General features: G+C 37.8%; 1 protein-coding gene across 1 annotated transcript in view; it reads left to right on the top strand.

Annotated features, from left to right (window-relative positions):
* Nucleotides 1-1,172: 1,172 nt before the first annotated feature.
* Nucleotides 1,173-18,263, top strand: part of arhgap46b (Rho GTPase activating protein 46b) — a 103,180-nt gene continuing 86,089 nt past the window's right edge. The window contains exon 1 of the mRNA XM_067371768.1: nucleotides 1,173-1,303. Coding sequence (XP_067227869.1) covers nucleotides 1,290-1,303 — 14 coding nt within the window. The 5' untranslated portion in view covers nucleotides 1,173-1,289. The remainder of the gene's footprint in view (nucleotides 1,304-18,263) is intronic.

Here is an 18,263-nt window from a genome sequence, read left to right as displayed (position 1 = left end):
TGCACATGAACCCCCTCCCATTTCGAAAATGAAAATTATGTAATTAGTTACTCACCCTCATGTCGTTCCTCACCTGTTAGAGCTTCGTTCATCTTCAGAACACAAATTAAGGTATTTTTGATAAAATCCGATGGCTCAGTGAGGCCTCTATAGACAGCAATGCCATTGTAAATCTCAAGACATACTAAAAACATATTTAAAACAGTTAATGTGAGTTCAGTGGCTTTATCTTAATATTTAAAGCGACGAGAATACTTTTTGTGCGCCAAAAAAAAACGACTTTTCAACAATATCTCGTGATGGCCGATTTCAAAACACTGCTTCATGAAGCTTCGGAGCTTTACAAATCGAATCAGCGGTTCAGAGAGCGCCAAAGCCATTTGAAATGAGATCCAAATCACTGATTCGATTTGTAAAGCTCCGATGCAGTGTTTTGAAATTGGCCATCATGAGATATTTTGAAAAGTCGTTATTTTGTTTTGTTTTTTTTTTAATACAAAAAGTATTCTCGTCGCTTTATAATATTAAGGTAGAACCACCGAACTATGTTACCTTTATGGATCTTGAGATTTACAATGACATTGCTGTCTATAGAGGCCTCACTGAGCCAATGGACTTTATCAAAAATATCTTAATTCGAAGATGAACAAAGGTCTTACGAGTTTAGAACGACATGAGGGTGAGAAATAAATGACATTATTTTATTTTTTGGGTGAACTAACCCTTTAAGAGGGAATTATCAAATTTCCCATAGCACATGAAGGCAGCAATAAACGCACCTGACGTCGTAAACATGACTTCCCAACTCGGAAATACGAACTCTCCGGGAGGACTTGAACGCACCAGTCACAACAGAGAAGATTACTACACTCTTCCTCGTGTGATATTTATTAATTTCTTTAACACTATATTGTAATTATCGTAATGAACAGTATTATCCTCTATAGTGGACTAAAATTAACCTCACCAACTGCAGCATTTACTGTAGTACTTGTGAATCTGCGCCATGGTACCGCTTTGACTCACCAGCAGATGGCGCCACTCCTCGAACAATGAGCACCGACTGAGCTTCAATGAAACTACAGCAGGCTGCAGTAGAGATCAGATTACTCGAGTATGTCCCAAACTGAAGAGGGCGGGGGAATAGCCCACTCCACTGTCTGTCTCAAACTCCAGCGGGACAGAAAGCCTGAAATCCACTTTCACAGACTCGGTGCAGTCTGCTCAGTTTCTGCCAGAGGACACATCTCACTGCTTTCACTCCCATTAGTCCAAACAATGTGAGGAACATGGCTGACAGAAGGTAAGATGGATCATTTTGCTGAGCTGTGAATACATGTTGCAGTTGCACAGTGCACTTCAGCTCTGTTTGCTCCTAGAGAATCGCGTGGGTAACTTTGATATTAAAACAGTGTTGTTCACTGTAATAAGCGGCACATTACTGGTATGTGACTTCATCAGACGATACTGTTGCTGTATTGATAAGGTGTTATGCACGGGATGGGATGTTCAAAGTTCACTAAAAACTACTTTGAAATCGATTTTGATGTTGTTAAATTGATTTAACTGATGTACAGTATTAACTAACTTAAGAAGTCTAGGTGTCATTCCATAAAAAATACTTGTGTGAACCCTCATGAACATGAAAACAATGACTTTACCAATGCAAAACTGACAGCAACTTTTATTACAGTATGTTCTAATGTAGGCATTTTGTTTACAAAATATAATTTTAGTGAGCATAAGGACTTCAATTTGTGTCCCCATGTTAAGTGTCAACCCTGTTCCCATCAAAACCTTCCCTTATTAAATTGATTTACATATCTATAAATTAAAAAAAAAAAAAAAAAACTATTTTTTTTATTTTATCTTATATTTTGATTTATCAGTGGGGGTGGTTTTAAATAGTCAACACTGTTACTATGATGACGTAATTATTGAATTATCAGCATAACACACACTTTGTACTGTCTTGACCTTGAGTTAAATGCTAATATTGATAAATGAACTGTCAACCCTGTTACCTTCTATCTTGTTACTTTAAAAGAACATGATTATTTTTGTTTAAATTTTATTTTTTATGTTTATAATTAGCTTCAGATGGCACAATGCAATTTATTGACACTTAAAGTCATTGTTTGATTAAATACTTAATGCGGCTAAAATGTAAACACCTGAATAGGGGTGGACGATATACTGGTAAACATGAGAAACCAGTCGAAATTTGTCAACTGGTAGAGATTTTGGATTATCGTCTCTCTCGTGGTTACGCTCAAGTGACGTTGCCATGGTGCAGATTGTGTCGTCATGAAAGCTTATCATTTGAGTGCTTTTTTTAAGCCTTACTGTTTAAAAACAAGTGATTTTAAACCATTTAAGCGCAATAAGCAGCAAAAGCAAACTCATTTCGATATTTGCTCAAGCTGCTTGTCTGAGAGATGGATTCTGAGTGCTCACCAGAAACGCACGCACATAAAGCCGCTTCTCATTGAGCATGTGAGTACTGAAATGAGTTCTTTTTGCTGCCTTGAACGGTCAAACACACACATTTATGTGGCAAAATGCCCATTTTGCGAGTAGAAAATGCATAATAAACTGACTCTTATATATATATAGTGATATAAGATTTGTCATATCGCCCACCCCTAGATCTGTACTATATTTTGATGGACGTTATGAAAGTCGAAAAAGCCTCTGTGATCCATATCAGATGTGCGGACCAATGATGGATTGATTAGTAGGGTCAATTGATGAACAGATGTGATGCGGATGTTGCAGGCTGGTCCAGTGTCGTCTTCCATGTGTCAGCCTTAATGGAGTTAATAGGATGGATTTTGACATGTTTTATTAATCATGTTGCAATGCCATATCCCTTAGCATTCTCAGAACACCTCCTCTGAAGCCAGGACAAACACTGACAGCTTTTCTGAACTTTTGAAATATTCAAAAAACCATATGGATGGAGTTACTATTAGAGGCATCGAGTATTTATGAATTGGTTAACTAATAAGGAATAATTCAACCAAAAATGAAAATTCTGAAATTATTTTCTCACTCTAAACCAAATTTTTTTTTTCTTTTGTAAAACAGATATTTTGAAGAATGTCCAGATTGCTGTTTTCCATGCAAACATATCCAAAAATCACAAAATAAGCAACATAAAAGTAGACCATACAACTTGTGTGCTATATTCCAAGTCTTCTTAAGCCAACTTCAGTTCAGTTCAGCTCATAAAATTGATTTAAAGTGTAAGTTGTGTTTGATGTTTAATGTCAGGGAACAAACATTTTTGGGTGAACTACTTCTTTAAAGGGATAAAAATGAAAATCATTCCATGATTTTCTCACACTCAAGCCATCCCAAGTGTATGTATCTTCTGAGATACACAATCTGAGATACATTGAAAAATATCCTGGCTCTTCCCAGCTTTATAATGGTTGTGGATGGGTGGCCACATTTTGAATCAAGGATTTTTTTAAATATATCTCTGATTGTGTTTGTCTGAAAGAAGATAGTCATATATACCTACTAGGATGGCTTGAGGGTGAGTAAATCATGGGATAATTTTCATTTTTGGGTGAACTTTCCCTTTAAACTTGGATTTGGAACTATTAAAACTATGTAATCTTGTCCATATGTTTATCAAAGATGCGATTAGGGTTGCTGTGTTAAAATTGATATTATCGCTTGAAAAGAAATGCATTTGTTTGCGTTATGTGCCACTTTAACGCATCTTGCTTTCTGCTATTTACTCTAGCAGCAGATGGATGTTTCCCATCACCAAAATGGTCAACAGTCTTACCCAATCGTCTCTTTGTTGCTATAGTAGCATTTAACTAACTTTGTAGTTGCTTGAAAGAAATGTTGGAGCTCTTGTTGGTTTGCGGGAAAGCCTTAATTACTAGTTGCTTTTTGGATCTTTTCAGATGAAATTACAAATTGGCTTGGCATGGCTAGAAAACATCTGAGGAACCCAAACCAAATTCCTCGTCCCTGATGGAAACATCAAGATGTTTCCCTGGTTCTGACCTCTATTAAGAGGTTTTGGCTTTTTCTTCTCCAGTCTGTATTTATTAATACGCACATTTTATATGAAGTTGAAGTTTAGGAGTAAATCTTTTGGGCAGATGTTAGTTGTGTTTGCCATTTTTAAGACCTAATATATAATGGCAGAAAGATTGTTGAATATTAAGTGACCATTTGTGATAGATGTGGGCCAGATCAGATGGAAAATGAGTTTGTGGGTGTGTGTTCAATCCAAACTTGGCTCAGCTGTAATAGGGTTTGTGTGTGAGATGATATATCTTGGCCTGCTCCTCCATTCACTTGTACTACTGCTGGAGAGAGGCTCAAACAAAACACAAAGTTGCCTCTCCCGGTGGAGTCTTCCTGTTGGCCCGTTTGGGAAACTCTTCCCACTGTGTCCTGCTTTAGAAGACTTTAAACATGGGACCTTTGTGAGTTTTACCAGAGAACTGGCAATGTGTGTTTCTCAATGTCAGGAGCACATCTCAAACCTGCATGACCAAATCAGGCAAATGTGTAATGATGATGATGATGATGATGATGAGGATGATTGATTGAATGATTTCTTTCACTGTCGTTCGATTTGGCTCGCTGTTTAAATAAGAAACATGATGTTTATTTGAATCTCTCAGCAACCACTTGCTCCTGTTAGAGTCCAGGCAAAAATTATATATAATTATATTAGTATTGTATTTTATTTATCAGTCTTAAGGAAGCTAATTAGGCTGATTTTGAAAATGGTAGTTTGGTAAAAAAAAAATCTAACTACCCCGGTTATCTGTAAAATACACTGCATATGTAGTATACATTTTTATTTTAGTATTATTTACGTGCTATTATAGTGTTTATTTTTATAGATTTTTTAAAACATATTTTCAGATTTTTATTTTTTTATTTTGGCTTATCAATTTTGTTATGTGCTTTTGTCATTTTTTTATTAGTTTTTGATCAGCTTTTAATATTTTTATGTCGTTTCTAGTTATTTTAGTTCTTAAACTTCTTATATTGACAAAGCACCATTTTTAATCTTGTTTTTTTTTTCTAGTTTTTCATTTAATTTAATAGTAATATTATATTTTATTTCAGCTTCATTTCAAAATAACTAAAAGTATTTTTAATTGTTTTAGTTAACAATAACGATACTGATAGTATGGTAGGGCTGCCCTCGAATAAGGATTTTTCTAGTCAACTAGTCATTCAAGAGATTATTCGACTGATCACGTGTTTATATTAATAAACCATATAAATAATAATAATGAGCCTTTAATCGCCTATATAATACATAGTCTAATTAGCACTCAAACGCATGCATGCAACTTGCAGAAGCGCTCCGGCAAACGTAATGATTATGAATATGGCATGAAAAACAAGGAGACTAGTGAATGAGATGAAGTCAACAATGCTGACTCATCATTTCCGCAGTAGTAGACAAGCTTATATGCATGTTTCATACAGATTACTTAATCTGAGAATATATTTTACATTTGAATTGGTTGATTTAAAGGACACATTTCAAGCTTTCTATATATATATTTCTCATGTCTGTGAGGCAAGTATATGCTGAGTTTTGGTTCATTTTTGTGAGGTACTCAAGTTCACTTGAGACCGAGATGACAGAAAGCGCATCCTGTTTGTTTTCATTATTTTACAAAAGCACAAAGTTTTGTTGTTATTGTGAGTTTACAGATATAAAAGCAAACCATTTATACTTTCGAATGTTGGACTATTCTTATCTGTATGACCAAAAATGATGGAGTATTTTAAGTTAAATGCAAGTGATCGCACCGGCGCCTCCATGTCATGCAGTAAGCGCTCTTCACACAAACACTTGAGCCGCTTTTCCACTGTCGGGCCAAACGGTTCTCATTAGCCGCGTTTCCACTGCTGGGCCAAAGGCGGGTGTGCTAATGCGTGCCAGGGCCGGTCACTTCCGGGGCTTGATCGTGCCTCTTCGGTGCCAAAGGCACAGGTTTTTCGGCCCGCCGAAAACCTTGGTCCAAAGCGGGCCAGCTGGGGCTTGAGGCGCGGTCGAGGTGAAAGGCGGAGCTAATCGTAGTCAGGTGATGGTCTACACGCTGAAATGGGTTGGGTTGTGTGATGTTTGATCAAGGGAGGTGTGTTTAAGGGTGGTTTTTAGATCAGAGCTGCGGAGCTAGCGGACCGACAGTGGAAACGCAACTCGATTTTGGCCTCAGTGCCTAAGGTCTGTGGCCATAGGCCCAGCTCGGCACGCTGTTAGCCCTGACTCGCACTGGCCCGACAGTGGAAAAGCGGCTAGTGCGTTACCATTCCATTCCGTGCCAATCCGGGCCAGCTGGTACGGTTATGGTTCTATTTTCCACTGTGGGGCTGATAACAGCCACTCTTTGGAATGTCATACAAAGGTGTCAGTCGTTGCCTTGGCTACACAATGGTTTACTGATGATATAACGACTGAAACTGGTAGCCAGGCAACATATAAGTGACCAAACCTAAGTCACAACGTCACTTCACTGACTCTACCGGCACGATTCCGGGCCGAGAACAGTTTATAATCATGCCGAGGCTCAAGTGGAAACCAGGCTCAAGTGGAAAAGCGGCTCATTGGATATGCACCAAATAATAGCGCACATTTATCTAGGTTAACGTTAGAGTGAGCGGACTTGTAAAGTATGTGTACTTGCATGTTTCAAGTGAAAGGTCATATTTGAGATCGATGAATGATGAGTGATAGGCAAATGTTTAGATTTCCTGCCATTAACGATCTGTCCATCACAGACTACATGATTTCACCACTTCCTGCGGAGTTTTTTTTTCCTGCAACTAACCGACTAATACCAATTTTGGTCGACTAAGCCTCTTCTTAAGACAAGTGTGTGTGTTTCAGATGGGCCAGGGTTGTCAAGTGAGGGGATTGGGAAAAGTTCATTAGGCTAGTCGACTATTAGGGGTAGCCCTAGTATATACAACTATAGTATTTGGTATATATACACATGTGTGTGCTGTGTGCTGACAGCAGTTTTGGATTTACATGCATTTTACTAGATAACAACTTCATCCAGTACAGATCTCTGCTCTGTTCTGAGTGTCTGCAAAACATTCAGTGTTTTTCTTTTACAACGTGCTGTTGAAAACATTAGTCATAAAAGACTCCTTTTAATACCCATCATAAATTAATGACAAGCTCTGCTGAGTATCACTTCACAAACAACACTAACACATATCACCCCTACAATCTCTGTGTGTGTAGATGGCTTCATTGTCACTTTAAACTTGCATATGCTCTCTGAGTAAACTAAAGCAGCATTCCCAGAGTAGGTGGGTGTCTGCTCGATATTAACCCAATAGCGCTGAAGTAAAAGCGTTTAGCCTGGAGTGGCAGTCATTAAGAGCACAGTAGGGCATGTCTGCGGCTGTCTGAAAATATCTCACAACCCCCACTGAGATGATAGGAAACTGAGCCAGGCAGCGCTCAAAATCTAACCCTGCTCTCCCTCTAGCAAGGTGGGGTTTTCTTTACAGTCAGTTAGCTGCTGAAACTGGCGTCTTCAAAACGGACACATGTTGGCCTGGTAAAGAGAGAAAACATTGCAATTTTATGATTTGATTTACAATAATGAATTTGATTTGTACAAAAATTTGCAAAAGAGTGTGAAGGTCAACTCCTCAGTGTGGCGTAAACAGATTGGATATAAACATACAAATGAGATTGTACTAATTCGTCATCAATTTGCCAAAACATAAAATAGTTACGATTTTCCATGAAAGTGTGTTTTCCGTCCACCTTTTTTTATGCGCATTTCGAGATATTGCATAAAAAACACTGGATGGAAAGGCCAAGATGTGCATGAATTCTAAAAAAAATAAAAATACGCATTAAAATAACATATGCATTCAATTGAGGTGGATGCATTTTTTTATCCAATAAGAAAACATGTGTGAAAATTATGATGCAAACGCATTTAGCAAATAAATCCCTCTGCGCATCTAAAAAGTCATGTGACTTTAAGTGATGGGGTGGCATAACTGGACCAGATGCTTGTTGCAGAGCATCTGAAATGTTGATTTGGTCATTCTGAAATGCCTGCGCCAAAGTCGAAAACCTCCCAGAACAGTCTAATATGACTGTGTTCCCAAGCAGTCATCTTGAACGCAAGATATCCTGACTCCGTTTATTCCATTTTGTATATTGTATATGAAAAAGCCCCACGGTGGCTTCTCCTACTGCAGCAACTTCCATTTTTCTAGTGATATTTAGCGGCAGTTTATCAGGAAGTGACGATTTTGTTCTCTTCGTCTCGTCGGATGGAAACGGTGCTTTACTCACAAAAGATTTGTGGGAAAATTCCAGTTTTGCACATGAGTTAAATTTGCAAGTTTGGACGGAAACATAGCTACTAAAAAGTTTTTAGAAATTAGTTTGAAACAATTTTCAATCAGAAATTGCTAGAAAATATGAACTGACTTTTCATTTCTGTTGACATAACCAGGACCAACTAAATTTTTCCCAACTTTCTTCACTGTAAAAAAACAAAAAAATCCATAAAATTTACTGTAATTAACAGTTTTTTTTTGTTTGTTTTTTTGCTGTAGCATTTTTAGTCTTTTACCATTAAAATCACCATAATTGTTTTTTACAGTGTAGGGTGTTATGGGTTTCGTTTGGCGTTTTGCTTTATTCAAAAACTTAAAGGTGTAAGATTTTCTGTCCGCTAGAGGTCGCTAGAGGCCTATTCAAAATAAAAGCGTAGCTTGATGACATCTTGGGACATGTGGTCTTCACCCCACGGCCGGTGGAAACAATCGGGATAGGACTCGTGAAGAAATCATGTTCATGGATGTGATTATTAACGTTACTGTAGTATGAAGCAGAGCAGGAGCTTGTGTTGTGGAGCTGAACGAGGAGCTGGAGCGATTGATCAACACACGCCTCACGAGCAGCAGGACTTTTATTATGACACAGTCGCCGGCGCCAGTCATGAGTATGAGGAAACGCAGCTCTGTTTATCATATTAGATACAGTTGAGAGTGTTGAAAATGATGTTATAACATTACTCTGTGTGTTCGCTCGATCGCTGCTGAGAAACAATGTTACATACTACAGTAAGATAGATTGATTTTAAAATATCATATTAAATGCTGGATGGCTTGTGTTGATAAATGGCATGCAATTAATTTTAAAATGTATTGTATGATGGAGAAAATTCTGTATTACTGTTACTAAAAATAAAGCTGCATCTGATTATGCTATGTTAGCTACTTCACAAAATAGTGTTTTTCTCTGAGGCATGGTAAAGCATGAGACTCGCAAAAAATCAAGAAAATTAGATTTAAACAATGAGACTAAACATGTTGAGCTGTATAAAAATAATTAGTTTTCTGTATATAAATATATCAGAAACCGAGGTTAACGTGGGTATGACGCCATTGACAGGCAACTACTCACACATACCGGAGCCTTGCTTAAAATTGCAATTTTCTCACGATTTACAAATAGTTGGAAACATTTGGGATATTGTAAGTAGGCCTACTCAAGTGGACAAAATATAAAACACTGGCTTTTTGGATATTTTACTGCAAAATTCTTACATATTGCACCTTTAATTACAGCACACAAGCTAAATGCAGTGTGAATGATGCTTTATGCTGTCTAGCATTGAATTTAATGCTTTTATTTGCTGATATGTTGAGTTATGTATTGCTTACATGTATTTCAGTGCTGACCTAAAACTAAGCTGAGTGATTAGGTTTGATTTTCTGCTTAACCCTACATGATGTGAAGAGGCACCAATGTGAATTAAACCTCAAGATATTGCCCTGTTTTTTCCAGTGTGTAACCACAAAAACTGTAAGAGACATTAGCGTTAGCCCACCTCTATCTTTCAGTGTTCAGTGGTCTTTGTGTTTCAGGAGAGCATGTAATGTACATACCAGTCAGTTTTTTTTTAGTTGGAGGAAGTTCACCACATGCTCCATTTCTCGGATGAGTGAGACTGTGGCCGCTTGGGGAAATGCAACAGGAGGACAAGCACACACACACACACACACACACACACACACACACACACACACACACACACACATACTTGTTTTTGTGAAATGTGGGGACATTCCATAGGCGTAATGGTTTTTATACTGTACAAACCGTATTTTCTATCCCCCTACACTACCCCTACCCCTAAACCTAACCCTCACAGGAAACTGTGCACACTTTTACTTTCTCACAAAAACTCATTCTGTGTGATTTATAAGCCTTTTGAAAAGTGGGGACATGCTGAATGTCCTCATATTTCACCTCTTTTTGTAATACCTATGTCATACCCATGTCATTATACACATTTGTGTCCTGATATTTCACAAAAACAAGTACACACACACACACACACACACACACACACACACCTGCCCCAGAGGCTCATCTCTGTGCCTTTTAAGTCCCTTTTAAATGCCTGTTAGAAAACTTTGTTTAATGGAATTGGCAGAAATTAAGTGTGTTCTTCAATATTCCTTAATGAACATGAGACGTCCCTCATCTGAGCTAATGAACTCTTCCGAATCCTCTCATTTGACCACCCTGGCCCATCTGAAACAGCACCCTTGTCCTTTGATCCATCCCTTACACCCGGCCAGCCCCCCCATGCTGAACTTCCTCATCTGCCTGATACAGTGGTCATGACCCCAGAGGACTGTGGGCCAGGCAGTCCCAAGCATGTGTGTGTGTGTGTGTTCTCAGATTGAGGCATGTGCTCAGTCAGCGTAACCTTTCACCTTTTTTTGCATGTTTAAATATTTTCGGAGGCTTCAGTCTAGTGGTGGACCGATATTGTTTTATTTTTATTATCGATATTGATGGCCAATGCCGATATCTTAGAGAGCAGAGATATGGCCGATATATATACTTTATTTGAATTCATGGGCATCGGAACCATTGTACGTGGGTGGGATAAGACCCACCCACTTTTTAAGAGCAATGATATTGGACCCACTCACTTTTACCATCTCTAATTCAGCGCATATGTCAGTTCACTTTTCAGAGCACTGTGAGTCAAATCCATTCTACTAGAGGAATGCCCTAATGAATTAAACTCCATTTCGCGTTTTAGCTACAGCCTTGACTTCCACACTGCTGCTTCCTCAAATCCATTCCACTTGGCTCATTCAGAGCCACAATTTGCACCTCAGTGTTGTTGTACATTAAACGGTATGCGATAATAACAGGATGCCACCTTATCGGGACAATAAAGCCCTCCCTACACCTAACCCTAACCAATAAATACTGTGTTATTGTATTATTTACAGTATTGCTGTAAAAATAAATCTCTAAATTAAAAAATGTGAGGTGTGTATGGATGTGATTGGTCCGGGGAGACAGATTCAAGTACAACACCAGCGTTCTCAGCGCCATCAAAATAAAAGTCCTGATTCCAGCACATTGCCCAAACATAAAAACTTATCAGCTGATGCCGGTATTTAAAAAATGCCAAATATCGGCTGATATATCGGCCTTGGCCAACTGCTATTTCAGTCATGCCAAAAGATGCACATAGTTCTGGATGAAACATCTTAATCTAGTCAATAAAAAAAGCTCCTCTTTTGGTTCATAGTCAATATCCCGCTCTCCTAATACCATGGCAACTGACATTTCCTTGACAAATGTTGGCTGGTTGATGGACTGATGTTGTGATTGGCAGCTGAAGGTCTGGACAAATGTTAATATGTAAGGTATTGTGCTGCACTGTTTGCTGAGTAAATATGTCGCTGATGATTTTTTTGACCAATCAGTGAGCACTTTGGGCCAGGTGCATGATGAATGGGACAGTGAAGTCAGAAGAAGTCATGGGAACAAGCCCTTGCGCAAATGAATTAGGTCACACTTCTGCTCCCGAGGGTACAGTTTCATAAAATCCAAGGGATTGTTCACAAAGGATGCGTTATTGCAAAAAAAAAAAAAAAAAAAAAATACACATTTCATTTTTTGTAGGCAGATATTTATTTATTTTTTAGTTAGTTAGCTAAGATGAACAGTTCCTTTAGGTAATCAATTTTTAGGGAAATATTTAGTATCCGACTTGCTATGAATACTTTTGTTGCAAAAATATCCAATTTTTAATTATTGTATATTTTATTACTTTCATGTGATTTATTTGGATTGGACTTGGTATGAATAAGCAAACAAACCTTTCTGGTCAGCTCACACACACACACACACACACACACACACGTGTTTAATGGGTGGACACTTACATCTGCCACATCCACCTTTTGTGTCTTTTTTGCGTATTTCTTCTTAAGGGTTTTTCCTTTCTGATTGTGTCACAGTTTAAATGGTCTCCAGTGACCTCAGCCTGTGTATGAACTGCAGGGCTCAGGGGTGGAGGATGGAGGACACGTCTGGCCAGTGCACTCCATCCACACCGTCCGTACCACTTCCTTCCTGCCTGTCTCTTTCAGAGCGGAGAGGTGTGGATTGAGTACAAAAAAAAAGGTGTAGGCCACAATCCCACAAATAGCTCAGTTGATGATGTACTAAAATATAATTTTAAGGTGTTGAATGTCAACATTTTTGCTTTGAACTCTGACTTTTTTTTTTCACATATCACATTAGCAAGTCTAAAAACCAAGACTACATCACAGATATATTTTGGAATATACCCGGTCTGGAATTATAAGCCATGCAATGAGAAAAAAAGCAGCATTAATGCAGAAATATGGACAAATGTTGTCTGAAATTTTACACCATGGTGCTCATGTAGGCAATTTAAGTTTGAATCCAGCTTGCAACATTTTCTGGTTAGGGCTGGGTTTACGATATCAGTTAATCATTCAACATTCATTTTGATGAACCTATATTGATTCTTAAATCCCAAGATCAATCTTTTTTTTTTTCGTTCTGATAATCGATGCTGAGAATCAGTGCTGTTGATGCATGAACAAAACTTCACTAAACATTATTTGTAGTGTGCCTGCCATCCATTAATCGCAATAGATTTTGTGCTTTTGTTGCTTTTAAATTTCAAACTTGGCCAATACTGCACAGTCCAAGTGAAGCGGCAGCATGGAGCGCTTGTGAACTGATCATCTCTTCCTCTTTACTACTAATTATAGCACAAAATAAGCATCAATGTCATATCATACCCAGATACGTATCATGTCTCGTGTAATCGCTCAATCGGTGTTTCAACTTTGGAAAGATGTCAGTAAAACAGCTTGTAAACAAAATGTGATTTGAAGGTGCTGTATGTAATTTTTTGACTGTACTAAAGCAGGAAAATACCATAATGTTTTTGCAGATATTTAGGAAACATGCTAACTTCACATACTTGTTTCTTTGTGTGAGCCCACCCACTGCAAATTTATCCAATAGTATTTTGATACCCCAGGTGGCCAGCTGGCGGGAAACAGCGTATTGCAGACATGGAAACCAGCAAATGAACTGGGTCATAGATCGCAGATTCTACTCGACCTAAAAAGCCTCGCCATTCATCTAAAAATCTCTATGAAAAGGGGCATATTAAAACATGTATAAACAAACTCTCCATATTAAAACATGGATAAATAAAAATAAAGTCTCCTCGCCCTCCATTGTCAATTGAGCTCGCTCCTGTTGTGTGTCATCAATCCGGCAACCCGCGTGAGCGTTGAGTCTGAGGAGGAGGGGGTGTGAGAAACGACCCTCTCCAATATCATGAATTTGGTCTGCAAATTCTAACCTGAAAGTAACTCTAGAAAACAGCATTTTGATAAATATATGCACCATATTACATATTCATTGTTTTTTACTTAACCTATTAGTGATATGTTCATTATTTAATATGAAATCAAGTTTTTATGACAGCCACTCTCTGTTTAAATGTTGTACATTGTTGAAAAAAACATAATTATATCATAAAAAGTTGATATTAAAACAGACTTATGTGCAATTTAAATGTTTGTTTATGGCATTTATTTGACATATGCATGATATATATCGAAATGAATTATAAAAAGTCCTGGAAAAGACATAAACATTTATATAGTTTATAAAGATTATAAAGATTTTTGTAAACAATTTTTTTGGGAGTTTAATCTCTACAAAAGTATTTTTTAAAAATATCATGAAAAAAATCATTTGTCAAAACCTGTGAGAACCCTCTTTTATATTAACCCTCTTTTTGCATAAACATAATAGTAAAATATAAAATTTTTCACTGATGACCTTATGAAAGGGACCTTCGTGAAGGGATTTCACAGTTCTTTGACATTTAGACTAACCCTGTGACTACCGTTCCCTTTCTTCAGTTCACTGTCTATCAAACCGACCGCTGAATTTCACAAGAGCATGAAAATCACAGAAGGGGCTGAAGTATAACTCTGCTGCCCCCTGCATTACCCTTTAACCTCAGGGGCAGGAATGTGGATCCGTGTTCCTCTGAGATCCCTAATCAGGCATCTCGCTCATTAACAGTGAATGGGAACCAGGCTAGTTTCAATGACAAACACCGCCATTGTCCGTGGACAGGGTGTGTGGCTTGCACACACGCTAATGCTGGAATGCTAATTCCTTTAATTATGAGTGAGGCCGCATTAGCAATAGCGACTAGCTAATTGCTCGAGCGTGACTCATCCCTCGTAAATTGAGTGGAAATAAAAACCAAACGACTGAAATTGCATGTAGTTAATGTATTTGGGGGGGAAATGCATCAGTGCTACCACTAAATTGAGGTATATGTTTATCCAATTTCAAGCCATACTGGCCTGCTGTAACTCTGTGGGAGCTTCAGTTACTGTATTTCACCGAGATTGTTAATCCAGCTGCCGTTTTAAATTAGGAAAGGAAAACAGGGGTGGGTGGTTGTCGGTTTTAGACCGTCCTATCAGTTACTATGTTCGTGAGGAGAGTGTGTGGTGTGAAGCTGTCTGGTGAAACTCTAGCCGACAGCACAGCAGATGAAGCGCGCCCTTCCTCTGGGAGCTGTGCTGATGGGATCTGACTCACCATTTCATATTCGATTGCCGGAGGCACACAGTCACGTCTGTTCTAGAAGTCACCTTCATCATCTCTCTCCAAATGTGTTTGTTTGTTTCTGTCATGTGTCAAGCAGGAGAATGTCAATATAACAAGACAGGACAGACGCATTCAAAAGCAATGTTAAAGGGATAGTTCGCCCAAAAATTACAATTCTGTCATCATTTAAATTCTTTCATCATCAAGCAGTCCGTGAGGGACGGATCGTTAACGGCGAGTCCTTGTAGTACACATTATTCAGGAAAATAAGATTTTCTTATCAAGGTGATAAAATGTTGTGTAGCAAAAATGAGTACACCCTCCTAAAAGTTACTAAATAAAACAAAATAAAAATTTTCTGGTGTAAGTTTAAGGCAATGTTTGATCAACAGGTAAGTATGTTGAACCAAAACATTTAAAGAGAAGTAGTTTGTTGACAATTAAAAGTGTTATATAGCTCACTGAATCATTCTCAGACTTAATGCTGACAACAATGGAAGCACTTGGGAGAGAACTGTCAGGAGACTTATTTCTCAGTACAAAAGAAGACAGTGGTACAAGAGGATTGCCAAAACATTGTTTTAAGTGTGAAAATATAGCAAAAGTAACACAGAAATTCAAAAACAATGGACTTGAGACAAGGCCCCTGAAATAACTAGGACTTCATTTTTTTTTAAGCTTTCATTTAGTGATGGGGGATTTTTTTGCTAGACAAAGAGCAGGAGAAATACCAAGCGGGTGTCTCAAAATCAGCAAAAGCTATGAAAAGAGTGACTGTTTATCTCACAGAGTAAGATTCAGCCTGCAGAAATGACATGCATGGTTGTTGTTCTCACTGGAACTACCTACTGTAGCCAAAGCACAATAAAGTCAATTAGCCTTATCCAAAGCCCATATTTACAAAATATAGATTCTGGGAATCAATACTCTGGTCTCATGAGACCAAATCAATCATTTTGGATCCAACAGCATCCAAAATGTTCTGGTGTTGCTAGAGGAGGAGTACAGTGAGAAGTGCCTGGTTCCCACAGTAAAGTTCAGTGGTAGTAAAGGTCTTATATAAGGATGTTTGAGGGAGTTGTGCTTTATCAATGCTGTAAAGAATTCCCACACCACTGTATAATTTAATACGCGAACTTGAAACAGAAGATGCTACTCTCTCCTCATTCCCTGCTTTGTTGGGCATTTATTGCACTCAATCTTAACACTCTTGAGCGCCTGTGGGGGATTCTGTAGAGACGAGTTGAGCAACACTCCCCATTAAAGATCAGGGCATTTTAGGAGCTCATCATCCAGGACGGATGTGCAAATTTATTAATCTTATTAAAAATATTATTTTGATTTGATTTTAATTATTACATTTTTAAATACAGCAGAAATGATGCATTTAAGCAATGCTTTATCTTTTATCCAGATGTATAACACATCCACTGGCACACAGTTTTTATGTTCTCTGTTTCAGTTATTTTACATTATTTCTTCCTTTGGTCTTTCTTCCCCCTTTTGCCCCCTTTCCCATCCAATGCTTTCCAGACATGCAAATGTAATTCCCATCTCTGTTTCTGGAACACAGGCACACGTGAGAGCGAGTCTAAAGCAGCATGCAGTTCTGTGAGATCGTTTAGTGGAGCTGAGTCCTGTGTTTTTCTGGACTGACCTGTTCTTGGCAGGTCATAGTCCCTGGAAATTGGGGTGATCCCATTATATGTTTTTCCCTGTGAATTAGACTGTGTGGACATGTACCGGTTTTAGAAAGTGTTCTATAAATATTGTGTTAGAGGAGGAAGAAGCACTTTGCATTTAATGTAGTTTATTTGTCTAGACTGTAGGCCTGAACAGCCCATCTTTTCTTATCCCAGAGTCATTATGAGGTATTTTAAACCTAAGATCAGATTAAAACTGTATGAAATGAGGCGTTTAATTGCACGTCCTGGATGAACTGACTAAAGTACTACTGTATATCTCTTTTGGATCTCTCTCACAAAATAGAAGAGCCGTTTCAGCATTTACAAATGTGCAACAAATTTGTCCTCAGCTGCAGCGAGGACAGTACAGCATCCATTATCAAGAGCGTACATTTATTTGTGTTGCTAATATACATTCAAATTAGGGCTGAATGATATTGCAAAACACTGAAACTGGGATAAATCCTTTGGGAAAAAAACAGAAAATTTTGGGTGTTCACAGTCTTTACAGGAACCAAGTTATTGAAACCAAAAACCATTAAAACGTTTCTTTCCACTTGAGTTTCATAGTTCACATTCCCACTGTTTTGACTCATTCAGTATGGATATAAAATGATTTTATTGTGATTATTTATAATTAGAAATATTAAACAAAATACGAAATTTCAATAATACTGTTGTACAGTAAAAATAAAAAAACTGAGTATTTAAAAAAATATATAGTACAACCGTAATATTATAATACTATAAGCTTATTTATTATTATTTATTTTAACATTAAACCAACAAGCTTTTATTTTGGTGGCAGATAATATATGCTCTGGTGGTTTCAGAGTGAATAGCAACTCATGATACAGTGTTTCGGTGTCTCAGAGCAGAATGACTGACAGTAAATGAACTTGCCAAGTCACTCTGAAACTGGCAAGGAGATATTTATCTAATTGAATTGCAGCCTTTGTGATTTAAATATTGCATTGAACCATATCACAATATCAATTTTATTTTGATATATAGTGCAGCACTAATTCAAATAATACTGTATTGCCATTTTTGCCCATCATTTACTCAACCTCTTCTTGCTACACATTCAAACGAGATGTTTGAAGACACTTTTTAGGGTGTGTTCACACCTGTAGTTCAGTTCTCTTGGTTCTTTTGGTCTGGACCAAACAAGAAAATGTAATGTTTAACCGAACCTAAAGATACAAATCAAAACAAAAAAGGTTTTATGTATACTTTGTTATGGAACTTATCGAACATCCAAAACAATGCTGTGCTGGGCTAAATGCGCCCAATTTATGTGTTTACATATGTTGGTGTTTTTTGAGATTGTGTGAAGAGCTTATAAAATGTGTAAAGGAGTCAAAACAGCGGCAGGAATTTGTCTGTTATCCACACAAACAAAGATCTGCTGTGAGGAGACATAGTTCTGATGCCTCTACCAAACTTTAATGGGCAAAGTAGCTCTTATGACAAGAAGAACCAGGTGTGCTTGAGCATTCTGTCCCTTTTTGGCTCACATCTTGTGACTTCACATCCTGTTTTTGGTTCGATTAGATGTCTTTGGTCCGTATTGCGTTCATATTTCA

The sequence above is a fragment of the Chanodichthys erythropterus genome, chromosome 20 (genome assembly GCF_024489055.1).
Source record: "Chanodichthys erythropterus isolate Z2021 chromosome 20, ASM2448905v1, whole genome shotgun sequence".
In the NCBI taxonomy this organism is placed as follows: Eukaryota; Metazoa; Chordata; class Actinopteri; order Cypriniformes; family Xenocyprididae; genus Chanodichthys; species Chanodichthys erythropterus.
This window is presented reverse-complemented; position numbering and strand designations above follow the sequence as displayed.